Raw genomic sequence first — 12,846 nt, 5'->3', positions numbered from 1 at the left:
AAGCTATTGATGAATGTGCCTGTCAGGGGAGAGACAATCAAATCAAATATGAAACAAAGTCATTTTGACGGGTCATTTTGATGGAGCAAAACCATTCTTCCATCTACTATTAGTCTTAGAGTTAAGTTTTCGATATGAGCTCTGTCTGTGTAATTCATAGAAATGTTATAGCATCCACTAAAATTATCCCTTGTACTGAAAAACATAAGGGGGGTTGTTATTCTTCTATCATGTAACCAAAAACATTAGAGAGAGGGCACAGTGGGTTCGCTTTATTGCAGACACTTCTAGTTCACCAGCTTGAGTTTATTTTAAAGGATTTAATTTGGGAGAAGCAAAATGTGTATATAAAAATTATAGAAATGCAGTCGAAAGGAGGTCCCAACAAACCACAAAAACAAAAACAAAACACTGTGTAAGGCGAGCTTTTTTTCTTTTAAACCTGCATTTTACGGTTGTTAGCTAATCTAGTTATTCATCGATCAGACAAAAAATGCTTTCTGTGACGGTTTAATATGGAATTATTTCGTGACTTGTTAGCATCTCAGCAGCAGCTTGTATGAGGAATGCGTGTTAATGATTTACGAAAAAAAATCTGAAACTCACGGCTAAAGTTACAAGTACTACTATACTATTATTTACTTTTCTAAATACCGTAATGAAGCACAGTTAATTATGCAGGCATGCAGATAATAACACACCAACTACTCTATCGACAATAACTGTTTATGAGTTATGTTTTTCACAACTGGTCGGTAGTACACAAGTTCAATAGCCCAAAGTGAAACAATACAGACACAATTAAAGCTCTTTTAATGGTGTAGTTGTCAGAGCAGACGTGACGTCACGTAGGCCGGCGTTGCCATGGGGAGTGATTTATTGATGTTTATCGGGAATGAATAGATCAAAGGCAGGCCAGATGACAGGCAATCAATCAGCCATCAAATCGGAGATGGCAATTGCCCATTAAACCCTCTTCCAATCCACATACTCTCATTGTCGACTACAAAATCATCTTTAGCTAAAGTCTTCGCAGACTGAAAAAAACAACCCAGAAACGGGGCGAAAGTTGACATTTTGTGATCAAATGGTTTCGCACAAAGGCCCCAAAGTGCACAAAACAACTGCGAAGGCGAGCATCAAAAGGATTCATGACAGTCAGCTGACATAAGAACCCTTTTTTTCTCCGCTTCTTCATAGATCTCTAATTCATCCAAGTGAGTCTGTGAACCGAAGGAAAAACGTGGGGGAGGGATGGAGGTGCCACTACAAGGGAAATATCAAAACTTCCAAGTTAACTTTACAGGAATATGCTAACAGTTCCCCCAGAAGCCTTTGTCGTTCGTAAAAGTCAGACCAGAAGCGAAACGTATTTCATCTAGTAGTGAACTTCGGGGACAGAAAAGTTCACACAAAAAAACCCGCAACGTCTCCTAGTAATAACGGCTCCAGAAGATTCCCAAGGACCCTTGTATCTGTCCTGTTACAGGAGAGAGAGGGGAAAAAAAACTTCCGTGGAGCAATCATCCCTATGTAAGCAAGCGATCGTACATTTCCTAAAAAGTACAGAAAATAATGGCACAGCGCAGAGGCAGTGTCATCAGTGCCGATTTAATCACATGTAGAGCAAAAGAGCAAATGTAAAGCGAAATCGTGCGGCGTACCTGCTGCGCGCCTGGGCGCTTGTTGTTTCCTCCGCGGCATGCTTGTTTTAGGGTTTCTGAAGAGTTCCTCTAGCCGCCTTGATTCCGAGCTGGTCCGCTCCTCTTTGATTGCCTTGCTTTCATACACGATACCTGGGGCGCTTTCAGCAGGCTGGCATAGATCGGCAGTTTTCAAACAAAAAGTCAAGACACTGAAGAAAAGGCAGATCTGAAGGAGAGGCTGATCTCTCTCTCTCTCTCTCTTCCCCCCCTCCGCACCCCCCGACTTGGATATCACAGTGTGGAGACGGATAGTACAGTGAAAAAAGCTTCTGCCTTAGTGCGATCCTCACTCAGCGCTGGGAGCTGCAACAGGCAAGCTTAAAGGAAAACGAGATGATCGCGTCACTCAAAGTCTGCAAACAGGGGCAAACATCTAGCACTGTCACATTAACTCCTTGTACCTCGAACTCTTATGTCATGTGTGCACTACGCGTCTTCTCACCGCAGGCTAACAAGAGGCTTTGATTAATTCGAGCTATTGAATTGACTTTCAAACCTCAAGTATGGGGTCTAATTGTGCAACTGTGTGTTTAATCTAATCATAACGCTAAAGGGTTGCGTTCCACATAAGTACTGTAGTACGGAGTGGCACTTACACATATGTTCAAAATAACAGAAACAGCGATGGTATCGAAGAAGTATGCGCATACGCGTACAAAAAAAATTGAGATAAAGCTACGAAAGAGGAATGCTGATCACTTAAAAGCCATTCCTATACGAATGGTTGTGTATCTGCGTGTACGCGTATGAAGGGTAGGTTACGTGTCTGTATGAATTACTTAGCCACTTCACAATTTTCCAAACAGCGTTGCTATTTAGTTGCATGTCTTCAAAAGGAGTGGGCGAATAACTCGTCTTTAAATAAATAAACAGTATACTCACTTATTCTGGTGACTATCCATGTGCAATCTGTTCCCAAACAGACATAATTTGAAAAGCAGGCTAGTAGCCTATTTAATTTTGCTGGTTGCTGAAGCCATCAGATGAAAATCCAAGTGACTTGCAGCCCCCTTCGCGCTGTACTTGAATATCGTTTTCGATGTCACGGAAGGGAAGGCAAATATTAGCAGAAGTGGACAGAATTGCCTTTGATAGACTGGCTCACAGGGTTATTTTGCCCAAGTGCATATACAAAATCCATTTGAGAGCGGTCTGAATCGATGAGATACGCGCTTGATTGGGTGTCCCTTGTTGTAATAATGTACATCAGAAGGAGGGGATGGACCCTAACTGTGTTTCAACTGCTTTATGAACATGGATCAGCAGCTTTGCCAAACACTTTCTTGGCTGCTAATAGCACTTTTTTTCCCTTTCTTTGTGTGGCCGATAGTAGGTATTTAAAGACAGGAACAGCAAATCAGAGGCGACTTCCTTGCTCCAGATGCCGTCTTCGCTTAAAAAGAGTCAGGCAGAAATTCAGTAACAAACAATTTCCTTGTTTTTCTGAGCACAGAAGGGAAAAAGACCGCTCTCACTTTTTACGGTAAGATCAAAATTCGCCAAATATCCCCATCGTTCAAGATCTGGGATCATTCCAAATACATTACAGTTGCACAGATGCAGCCTCTTTGCATCTTACATAGGCGGGTTTTTCTTTAATGTATGTTCTTTTTTTATTTTTATTTTTCAAGTTAAGGAAAATCGAAATACTTTTCAAAAGGAAAAAAAAAGGTGGATAAGTTGTCCGTATTTTTCAGATCGTCTTTAGGATAAAAACGCAACGGTCCATTCCCTGGGGGGAAGGCTACTGTCTGTGAGGGAAAAAAAAAATGACGAATAATTTCTTGCAAACAAGAAAATGGTGAGTTGTCAAATTCTGCTTCTCCTGCCAAATGTGTTCAATTCCATGCCGTTGACATTTCGCTGGTCTCTTCTCACACTAAAACAGTCACAGTTATCTGATCACAGAAGGAACGATCAAACCAAGGTAGGAAAGAGAGCCTTTGGAAACGAGCAGAATATCCGATCCCTGTGCTACTGCCGGCCAGGCTTGTGTTGGGAAGAGAAAGAACTGACTTTCACTGATTCGGGATGTTTTTAGCCCAATCTCTCTCCGTGTGCCGCTATAGCATTGCATGCCGTTAGATCCGCCCAAACATCTGTCCGTCTAACCATTGGCGCATCCATCAGTGTCACAGTGGCTGCACATCGCAACGACAATGCCTCAGACATAACAGAGGCTGCGAGGCTCAATACGAATAGCTACAACACTGTAACTTCGCCGAAAACACGGTAGACATAACAGTGACTGGGTCTTTGATCTTAAAATACACGGCGTTTTCATTTTCGATCGCTGTAAACTAACTGCGTCAGACATAGGGGAGATCTGTGCAATCACTGGTCTTTTTTTTGCGTCGTTTAAAAAGACGGAAATGTAGCGTTAGGTAAATGCGATCTGCTGTATGAAACTATTGAAGAAAATATTTTGAAAAGACTTAAAACTACTACTAACAAGTTTCTGCGGACAAAGCAAAACTGTCAGAATGCTAGTTTGTTTTAATGTTTTGTAAATATCGGTCTGAAGTAGAAACTTAAAATATCAGTTGTGTTACAGTGTGTCGTAATGGAGTCCATAAGGAGAAAAGTTACATGAAACGAGATGAACGCTACAATATCACTTTCTGCGAAGGCGTTGGATGTTAATTATAACATGAACAGCGAATCAGTTGCTCCTTTAGTTTTCAGGTTTTGTTGGGTTACGTTGCGCTCTAGAACAGCATCAGACCCGATGTAGACCATTCCCTTATTGTCTAATATCTAGGGCAGCCACACAGCCTGAATCCTATAATTAAAAAAGAAACACGAAAACAAAAGGAATTATATCGTTCTTAAAATGCATCCTAAATACGCGAGCAACAGTTTGTTTCACTTGCCCTGTAAACGTCTTAAAGACAATCGCACCGTGAAAAACGATATGCACGAGAGTGTGGTCAATTAAGCCGTTAAAAACGATTTTTTTCCAACTGTACATGGATTCAAAAAGTACACTTCCGTAGGTCAATTTGTTACGATTTAAAAGTCGAGATCTTTTGAACTTAGCCTAGGTAAAAACAGTACTGTACACATAACAAATGTCTATTAGGATCCTGATTTTTTACTAAATCTGATGGCATACGTACGTTGTTATGATCTTTATAATGAGTATTATAATAGATTTTTTTTTAATCAGAAGGGAATAGAAGATGTCCTAAGTTGTTCAGTCCGACTTTTCACCAGTCCATTACAAATCTATTTACTACACCCTACACAGGTAGGAAATATCAGGAAATATTTTAGAAATGTTTAATACTTTTTGCTAACTTGTTTAGTTATATAAATCACATTTTTATGTTAGGCATGTTTCACCATGCTTAAAATGACTTGACTATATTTTTATTTTCAACAATAAACACAAAGAGTAGTATTTGTCGGGGTGATAATTTTGGACAGAATCCAATTAAGAAATGTGACCCTTAGAAACGTTAAGGAGAGTGAAAGATTTTTTTTTTCATTTTGAGCGGCGATACCAGCGATTTTAAGATAATTACTGAGAAGGAGTGGCTAGAACTACAAACTGTTATGTGTTTTCTGGTATCGATAAACACATTTTTAAGGTTGTATTGCAAAGCATTGAGTGTGAAAATAAAATGAACAATCACATGCTTTTACAATTTTGCTTATTCTATAAACTTTATTTTTAAGCGTAAAACTTTGCAATCGCTAAGTGGAATTTGTTTTCACCAGACAGATGTGTATACGTTTGTGTGAAAAGGCCAAGAACTACAGTGTGCTACAAAGTGTAGAACACTGTCATAAAATACAAAGGACTACACTTAATTGATAGTTGTGAGTGATTTAAATTGATATTAAAGATGATAATTTAATGCTTTGTTTTCATTTAAATCACCTCGATAGCACTTTGTGTAAGAGCGTGTTCTTTCACAGCGGGGCCTGTATCAGGTGAGTAAGAAGGGGGCCGTGCATAGTACACGTACACATCTCGTCTCATAGTACACTTGGCATTATCGAACCCGTGTAAGTGTAAAACATGAACAAATAAATAAAACAGAGTAAAATGGCAAATGCCATTCTGTTCCCTGTTTTAGTATTTGTCAGCCAGCATGTTAACCAAAGGCTAGTTACAGTATGTGGCAGTGCTCGATATCAGATGTTTTCTGGTGGGTTTGTCGCTTAATGATAAGTTTGAATGTCGAGTTGCCAAAATGAACGAATCAGCATATTCAACTCACCAGAAAGGAAAAGCTATAGTTAACGACACTGAACATAACACACAACTTTGATTTGAAGCATTTATACCAGTCTTCTCATTAACTTTGCTTTTTCTCTTTCATGGTGTCAAATCTGAAATATGTAATTTTCATTACTTTTAATTTTCAGTCTCACGTGATCTCCTAAGGCAGAGAGATAGCCTACTTAATGACAACGTGATGAAAAAGTGGTTAATTGTTTAAAACCAGCTGTATTCTGTAAAGTTGTGTTACAGGGTGTATTAAGAAACTCGTGCCGGAAGACAACTTGCTTAATGTATGTATTTAGGCGATATATTTTAACTATGATCTGTATAATAAAGAACGATTCAATAAACTGAACTTTTGAAAACATCTTCCCTCTAAGAAACAGTATTGTATTTGCAACGAATGTCAATACACAAGAATGGTATTTAAATCGGTTAAATTAAGGTTCTGTGTTAACAGGTTTGTGTGTGTTTATGTATGTTCATTTTTGATCTCACAGGAAAGCTAAGTCCTGTAAAATGTTAATCTATATTCTACAGCAAACATGGTCATGAATATTATTCTGGAACTGTCCATTTGTGTAACTTAGCACCTATATTTTTTAATAGAAGCCTTAAAACTTTGTTGTTAATTATTTTCATTATGAATACGTTTGATTATCGTGATTGCTAAATATACTGCATGTTGCTAAGTGAAAGCGAAATTTTAAATGCAAAAGTAAAATTGAGAAGAGCTGTCTAAACCGTTTGCTATAGCCTAATGTAAAAGCGTTTGACTGTAGTTTAATAAAGATAACTATTTTAGATTTTCAAACTTAAAATACTTTTTATTTAAATGAATTTGTAGATTGTTAATACTAATGGACACATTTAATTCAAATATGTTGTTACAGTAATCTTTTTCAGTATTGAATTTGAATGAGCACAAAATCAAAAGATCACGCAACAGATACTGGAATATGTATCAGGAATCTCCATTAAGAGTTTTAAACTATAATACTATAATACTAACTTACGTTAGACAGGGTGCCACGATCTCATAACAAACGTGAATTTTGACAAACCAATTGTTCTACCTTAAGAATCCGTACCAAATTCATGATTGCGAAACAGGAAATATGAATATGGTCTATGTCCTGCTCATTCATTTTTATATTTAGTTAACGAATCACTTAGTCGTTGTTGCTCAATCCATCTCTATGTGTTTTGGGGATGGAAATTAATACAATTTGATTGAAGTATTTCCAAAATGGTGATGAGTGATGAGAGTAAAAAGCGTTTCCTAACATGATTTTCTCAATTGTTAGACTTCTGATGTGTTCACTTCACAATCTTTCTTTTCAAAACACTTGCGCAATCACTTTCTGTTGTTATTTTAAGTTTAGAATCCACGACTTTCTACATTTATCTGGATGAATGAAACCACACACCTTATTTTCAATATATAAAACGTAATTGCGCTGAGGAACAATCTTAGAAGGTTTTAAATGTAAAAAGTTAGCTATCCTCAAAAAATACCTCTTCAACGGTTTTTTTTCTCATTAAGTCGTAAGTCAGTGTCGACTGCATTTTACCTACGGAAAGTAATAGCAACAGCTTTGTAATTTATTGCACAGGTGCGTTAATTTGGAAATACACTGGGTCCTAAAGTCCGGAAAACAAAACTTATTTACAGACAAAACGTAACAATGCAGTAACTTCAGGCTTTAGAAACATAGTGATAAAAGCCGTGGTGCGATTCGACAAGCAGCAGCGTAACAACTATACGTTTAACGGAGAAAAAAAGTTGAAAATAAATGTTTTAGTTTTCATTTTATTCAATGATGAAAGTGAACATTGCATACCATCTCCTGAATGTTAAGGGTGCATTCTTTTTTCAAAGCCATTTTGTTCAGCCTTTGTCTTTCAGAATCTCTTCCCCGTTAAAAATAAGAAGCTTTAAGCTTATAGCCTAAACTTATACAATCACATGTTTATTTAACTGAGTTGCCAGTTTATTTCTGCCCAGGAAGTACAGCCTTCGAGCATTTAAGTCATTTTTATCTGTAGAGAAGTAATATAAAAAGTGATGGCAATTATGCACAGTATTCAACGTAATATGAAAGGGTCCCAAGACAATAGTTTTTAATCTTTTTGTTGTACATTTTGTCAGTAAAGGGGACTTGTTTCAGGCTCCTGATGCGGCGCAGTAACATGGGAATGACATTGCTAAATTACTCCATTGCCAAAAGAAAAATATTATAAATGTTCCTGTCTAACCCCACCAATCAGAATCACTTTTACAACGTAAGATAATATCAGTTTTCCCCCAATGTGTCCGTGGAGGACGCAGACTCTTACATTGTATATTAATCATATTTCTGGTATCCGATAAAATATTCACACATGGTAATTACAATACTTCCAACTTGTTTTGTATTTTAATAATATGTTACCTTTAACATGATGCTTTTATTCAAGACGTCTTAAGTCTTTTTCAGTTATAACTCAATTTCCTATCTCCTCAGACATTTAATATCTCAATCGTCGATAATAATCTCTTACCAATGTTAAAAGGTTTCATATAGTGTTAACTTTAGGTTACTGACAGATCTGCATTTGCTTTACAAAAAATATGATTATAAAGCCTGGGCTCCCAAACCTTTATATTTTTAACATAAACATTGAATCCTAAATTATTTATAGTCACGAGGTGTGGACTTTCATTTTCAACGCCATTATGTCCAGCACCCCTACTACAAAATTTAATCGACTAATAAGTAAATATTCTTTGTCATATTTTTCAGTATGCCTCCTCTCTAGTCACCGAATACCAGAAAAACCCATAGTTCTCCATTCTGACCCTACTTTTCGTAATGACATTTTAATATATACAATTCTGTACACTACAGGTGGTGAACAACTGAACTGGGAAAAAATAGTTTTTTTCCACAGCTCTTTACTCGAATGCTTTCAGAGAATAACTCTCAATCCCCTAGACCTGGTATATGATTAAATTATATTTAAGAAAGAAAAAAATGAATCCGAAGTTTGATTTACAACGTCGTGACCTTCATTATTCCTTTAAGTCAATTAAACGAGTTGTATTCAGGCACGACAGACTAAAGCACAACACCGAATAAGTATTTCAGTTTGACATTCAATATCTTGTTGAGGCAAGCACACCTTATTCAATCATAATGTGTCTCAGGTTGGTGCATTTTTACTAACCTATTCCTGGCAGCATCAAATTCCCGGGCACCGTTAGCAATTCAGGCAATGTCTTCCCACTGCATTAAAACACCTGTCTCGGATTTTTCCTCCCCCCCCCCCCCCAACAAATTTCTTTAAAGTGGGTACAATGAGATGAAAAGCCCTCGAGTAAGTGGGTTTTACAGATTCTAACGGGAACACCGTGTCTTGAGCTGAAGACGCACGTCCATTGTACAAACGAAAAGTGCCGCTGTAAGGTCTTGCAGAACACCGGGGTATCGCACAACCTTTCGGATCTGAACAAAAGGAGCAACAGTGTTGCATTTCAGGAGTGTTTCATCCGTGCAGTGAGGAGCACTAGCAGTCTTCTTACAAGCCACACAGCTCTAATGAAAACTCATTACGCAGGTTTAATTATATTGCCTTTAAGGGTGAAGCTATCTGCAAAACCTGAGGTTACTCACAGAAAGGGAGTTAAGTGCAGAACCCATCCCTTTCGCTTCTGACTGCGCGGACTGCGCCTTAACTGTGCAAGTTGTAATGAAGACCACCCACTGTTAAAATACTGGTGGGGCAGGCCGAGGGAAGAGTCCGCCATATGAAGGAAATGAAATTCAATCTGCGCTTAAAAATCTGAGAAAGTAAAAGGTGGGGGTAATGTCTGCTGTTTAGCCCATATCTTTGAATTGGGAAAAAATATCGTGGCGCGGTGATAAAAACATTTTTAAACTCTAACTACTGTAGTAGGCCTACTGTATACGTGCAGTGACAATTGAATGCAATAAACGGGAAGTATAAAAACGGGTTTGTTTTTGTATGTGTGTAAATGCATTTAATGCTGTATATTTGATTCGAGAAAATCACTCTTTAAAATCCCAAGCTAGTATATTTATAAATTTAATATTTTCACAAGTAACGGAAAATATATAATTAGCAAACATTTGAGCAAAAAAAAAATGTTATTTGTGAGAATCATCCAAGGGCTTTAGTTTGGTTTTCAGTATGCTCGCCTTAATTTACCTTACAGCAGTTATTCCACACAATAGGTATTACAAGTTGGCTTACAAATTGTGATAAAATATTAGTATCGTCAAACCAGGTGTACGGGGCCTACTTTTGTGTCCTCTTTAATGTAATGAAGATGTTCTTATATTTAGCTTCTATGTATATAAACATAGGCGGGTCCTCATTTACTAGTTCACAGTTGACTGCGATTGATTTACAGGAGATATGGACGTAGGACAGAACTCAGTAGAAAACTCGCATATAAAGAGGAGGGGGAATGGACCCCCTCCTAAAAAGGAAGAGGCATTGTAGATGATATCAGAGAATACTTACATAAAGCCTTTATTACTAGTATATGATATAACATCTAACACGTAAAAGGGTTAATGATCGCTGCTGTTCGGCGCATCTTTCCCCCGGGAGTCTTTGCAATAGACTCCCGAGTTGCAGACGGGGTCAGTTGTGCTGTGCCCGGGTCATGTAGGTCATGTGATAACAGTACTCCGAGACCCAGACTCCTAAGAGACGGAGGTGCCAAACCTATTTTGCGGTTTCGAGTGGAAGATGTGCTTGTGGTTATTATTCTGCTGCTGGGAAAAGGGGGGAGGATGAGAGATACAAAAAAAATTGGACGCTGCGCGGTAGTGCTGTGGCAAATATTGGTCGGATATGTTTTCAAGCTATGATCAGAGGGGATTTTACATGGTAATAGCTGAGGCATGCTGTGCGTTTGCCTGATTCACACATCTTCACGGGACACTTGTTCTTAGCAGACTGTAAAAAGAGTGCTAGGGCACAGGCACGGATGCATGGGATGAATACTTCTACTAGGAAAAATAAACCAGCAGTTTTTACTTGAAGGAAGAGGGGAGCTTTTAAGAAGCACACGAGTTTGCATGCATTTGATCGCCTATACAATATTGACACAATCCCATCAGACAGCAAGGGATTCCGTTGAGCTAAGGTTTTTTATGGTAATTCAAACCAGCATGCACCCACATCACTAAACGAGCATAATATGCCTTCATTTGTGATTTTTCTACTACCGTGTTCTGTTTTGGATTGTTTTTAGCACATTTACTGTGGATTGAACAAGAACATACACAAAAAATACTTGTGTCTTCACTGATTTGAGAATTTCTTATCAGAAACACACAGGCCAATATACAGGTTTAAGTCATAATTATTTGAATCAATATTTGTTTAACTCTATTTTTTTATTTGTCGTCTTAGGAAATTCCAAAAAGCAAATACATTGCTCATTTGCCAGACACACTGGACACGTTGCTACAGTCATATGTACTTCTAAATTAAACCTACAGCCAAGCGTAGGTTTAATTTGGATCTTCTCCACACCGAGATGCTAGCTTGCAGGGTTGAGAGGCCAAGTGCTGACCACCCCTCTTTCTCTGTCTGTTACTAGGTCATGGAGCTCCCTAGCCTCAAATCACAGGGGAGTGGGTAATTTAAGCTCTCCTTGATACAACCTATACATCACTGTCTTCAGTACCTGCTTCAAAATTAAAGTCTGATCTACAAAGTTAAACAAAAATGAGATAAAAATTGGCAGAGGTCAAAGAGGGTCGAACTAGTCAAAACACAAGGCAGTCCTTTGCTTCAATTGATTTGCATTATTGCGGACCCTTAAAATTAATATATTAACCCACCTTATTAAGTGTATTTTGCCCAAATGCATTGCTGTAGGCTTAAGAGAAGCAGTATTAGGCAGAAGAAAAAGAAAGTGTGGAAAGTGTAGCAAGAACAATAGAAACTTTAGAATTCTGATATCCAACACAAGATGTTTGAACCTTTTTCTGCTGACTTCTCACGAATGTATTTTCAAAATATTCTCTACAAATGTCAGCAGTTTACCTCATACTTACTCTGTGCGCAGAACACACAGTATATGCTGCACCTTTTATGTGGCTTTACATTGTAATGAGCAGAATAATGTAAAAGTCAGTAAGGGGCACAGTATGATAAGACTCTCTCTATATGTACTTCTAAATACATATACAGATGTTGGGGTGAAATAAATTACTATACTGTAGAGCTTAACAATAAATGCTTTATTGCATGTGTGGATTAACCAGATATTTAACATGATTTTGCCTGTAAAAGCAGTAACACAATGCTAGTTTGGATTTAATCCCCCCTAAATAAACTCTTGGTGAAGCTCCCAGCACGGTGCTTCCCATCTGATTTATGGTGTATGGTAAACAGGATTGGTTTCTGGAAGGAACTTTGCTAGCAGCATCTTATATCAGCAATACTGCTTTTAATGAGCAACAGCTGTCATTGTGGTTTCCGTAAGTTTGATGATTCATGTTTTTGCTCAGAATTGATAAGTGGAACAAATGTTTATGTAGATATGAAACAGACAAACAAAGTCTCGAATAATAATAATCAGCAGGTGATAAAAACAGCAATATTATTCTTAACAGAACAGCATTCCTAAATGTTTACTCCATAGCAAAATTTGCTACCTATTTTCTTAAGATAGTTTTGGACATTTAAAACTTTTTAAAGTAGATTTATTGAAAGATGCAATATGGGCTGAGAGTGGATGATAACATAAATAGTTTAAATCCATTTAAATATAGTCTGAGAGAAATTGATAGAATTTATTTTAATGGGAGCCAGAAGCTTTGGATCTTGTCTTGTAGGTCTTGCGTTATATTTCAGTATTTGTATTTATAAAAAAGTTGC

The 12,846-nt window shown here is 37.7% G+C and overlaps 1 protein-coding gene and 1 long non-coding RNA gene across 2 annotated transcripts in view; one reads left to right on the top strand and one right to left on the bottom strand.

Moving 5' to 3' along the window:
• Positions 1–2,946, bottom strand: part of tshz3b (teashirt zinc finger homeobox 3b) — a 40,161-nt gene extending 37,215 nt beyond the window's left edge. The window contains exons 1-2 of the mRNA XM_015368573.2: positions 2,589–2,946; positions 1,665–2,023 (exon numbers count right to left, since the gene is read on the bottom strand). Of these exons, the coding sequence (XP_015224059.1) occupies positions 1,665–1,704 (40 nt within the window). The 5' untranslated portion in view covers positions 1,705–2,023; positions 2,589–2,946. The remainder of the gene's footprint in view (positions 1–1,664; positions 2,024–2,588) is intronic.
• Positions 1,444–6,307, top strand: LOC107080053 (uncharacterized). The gene is made up of 3 exons (XR_011182813.1): positions 1,444–1,533; positions 3,037–3,189; positions 3,404–6,307. It is a non-coding gene; the product is annotated as an uncharacterized lncRNA (long non-coding RNA).
• The last annotated feature ends 6,539 nt before the right edge of the window (positions 6,308–12,846 follow it).

This window comes from Lepisosteus oculatus, chromosome 20, assembly GCF_040954835.1.
Source record: "Lepisosteus oculatus isolate fLepOcu1 chromosome 20, fLepOcu1.hap2, whole genome shotgun sequence".
Lineage (NCBI taxonomy): Eukaryota > Metazoa > Chordata > Actinopteri > Semionotiformes > Lepisosteidae > Lepisosteus > Lepisosteus oculatus.
Note: the sequence above shows the minus strand (reverse complement) of the source record. Positions and strands in the feature narration are given on the sequence as shown.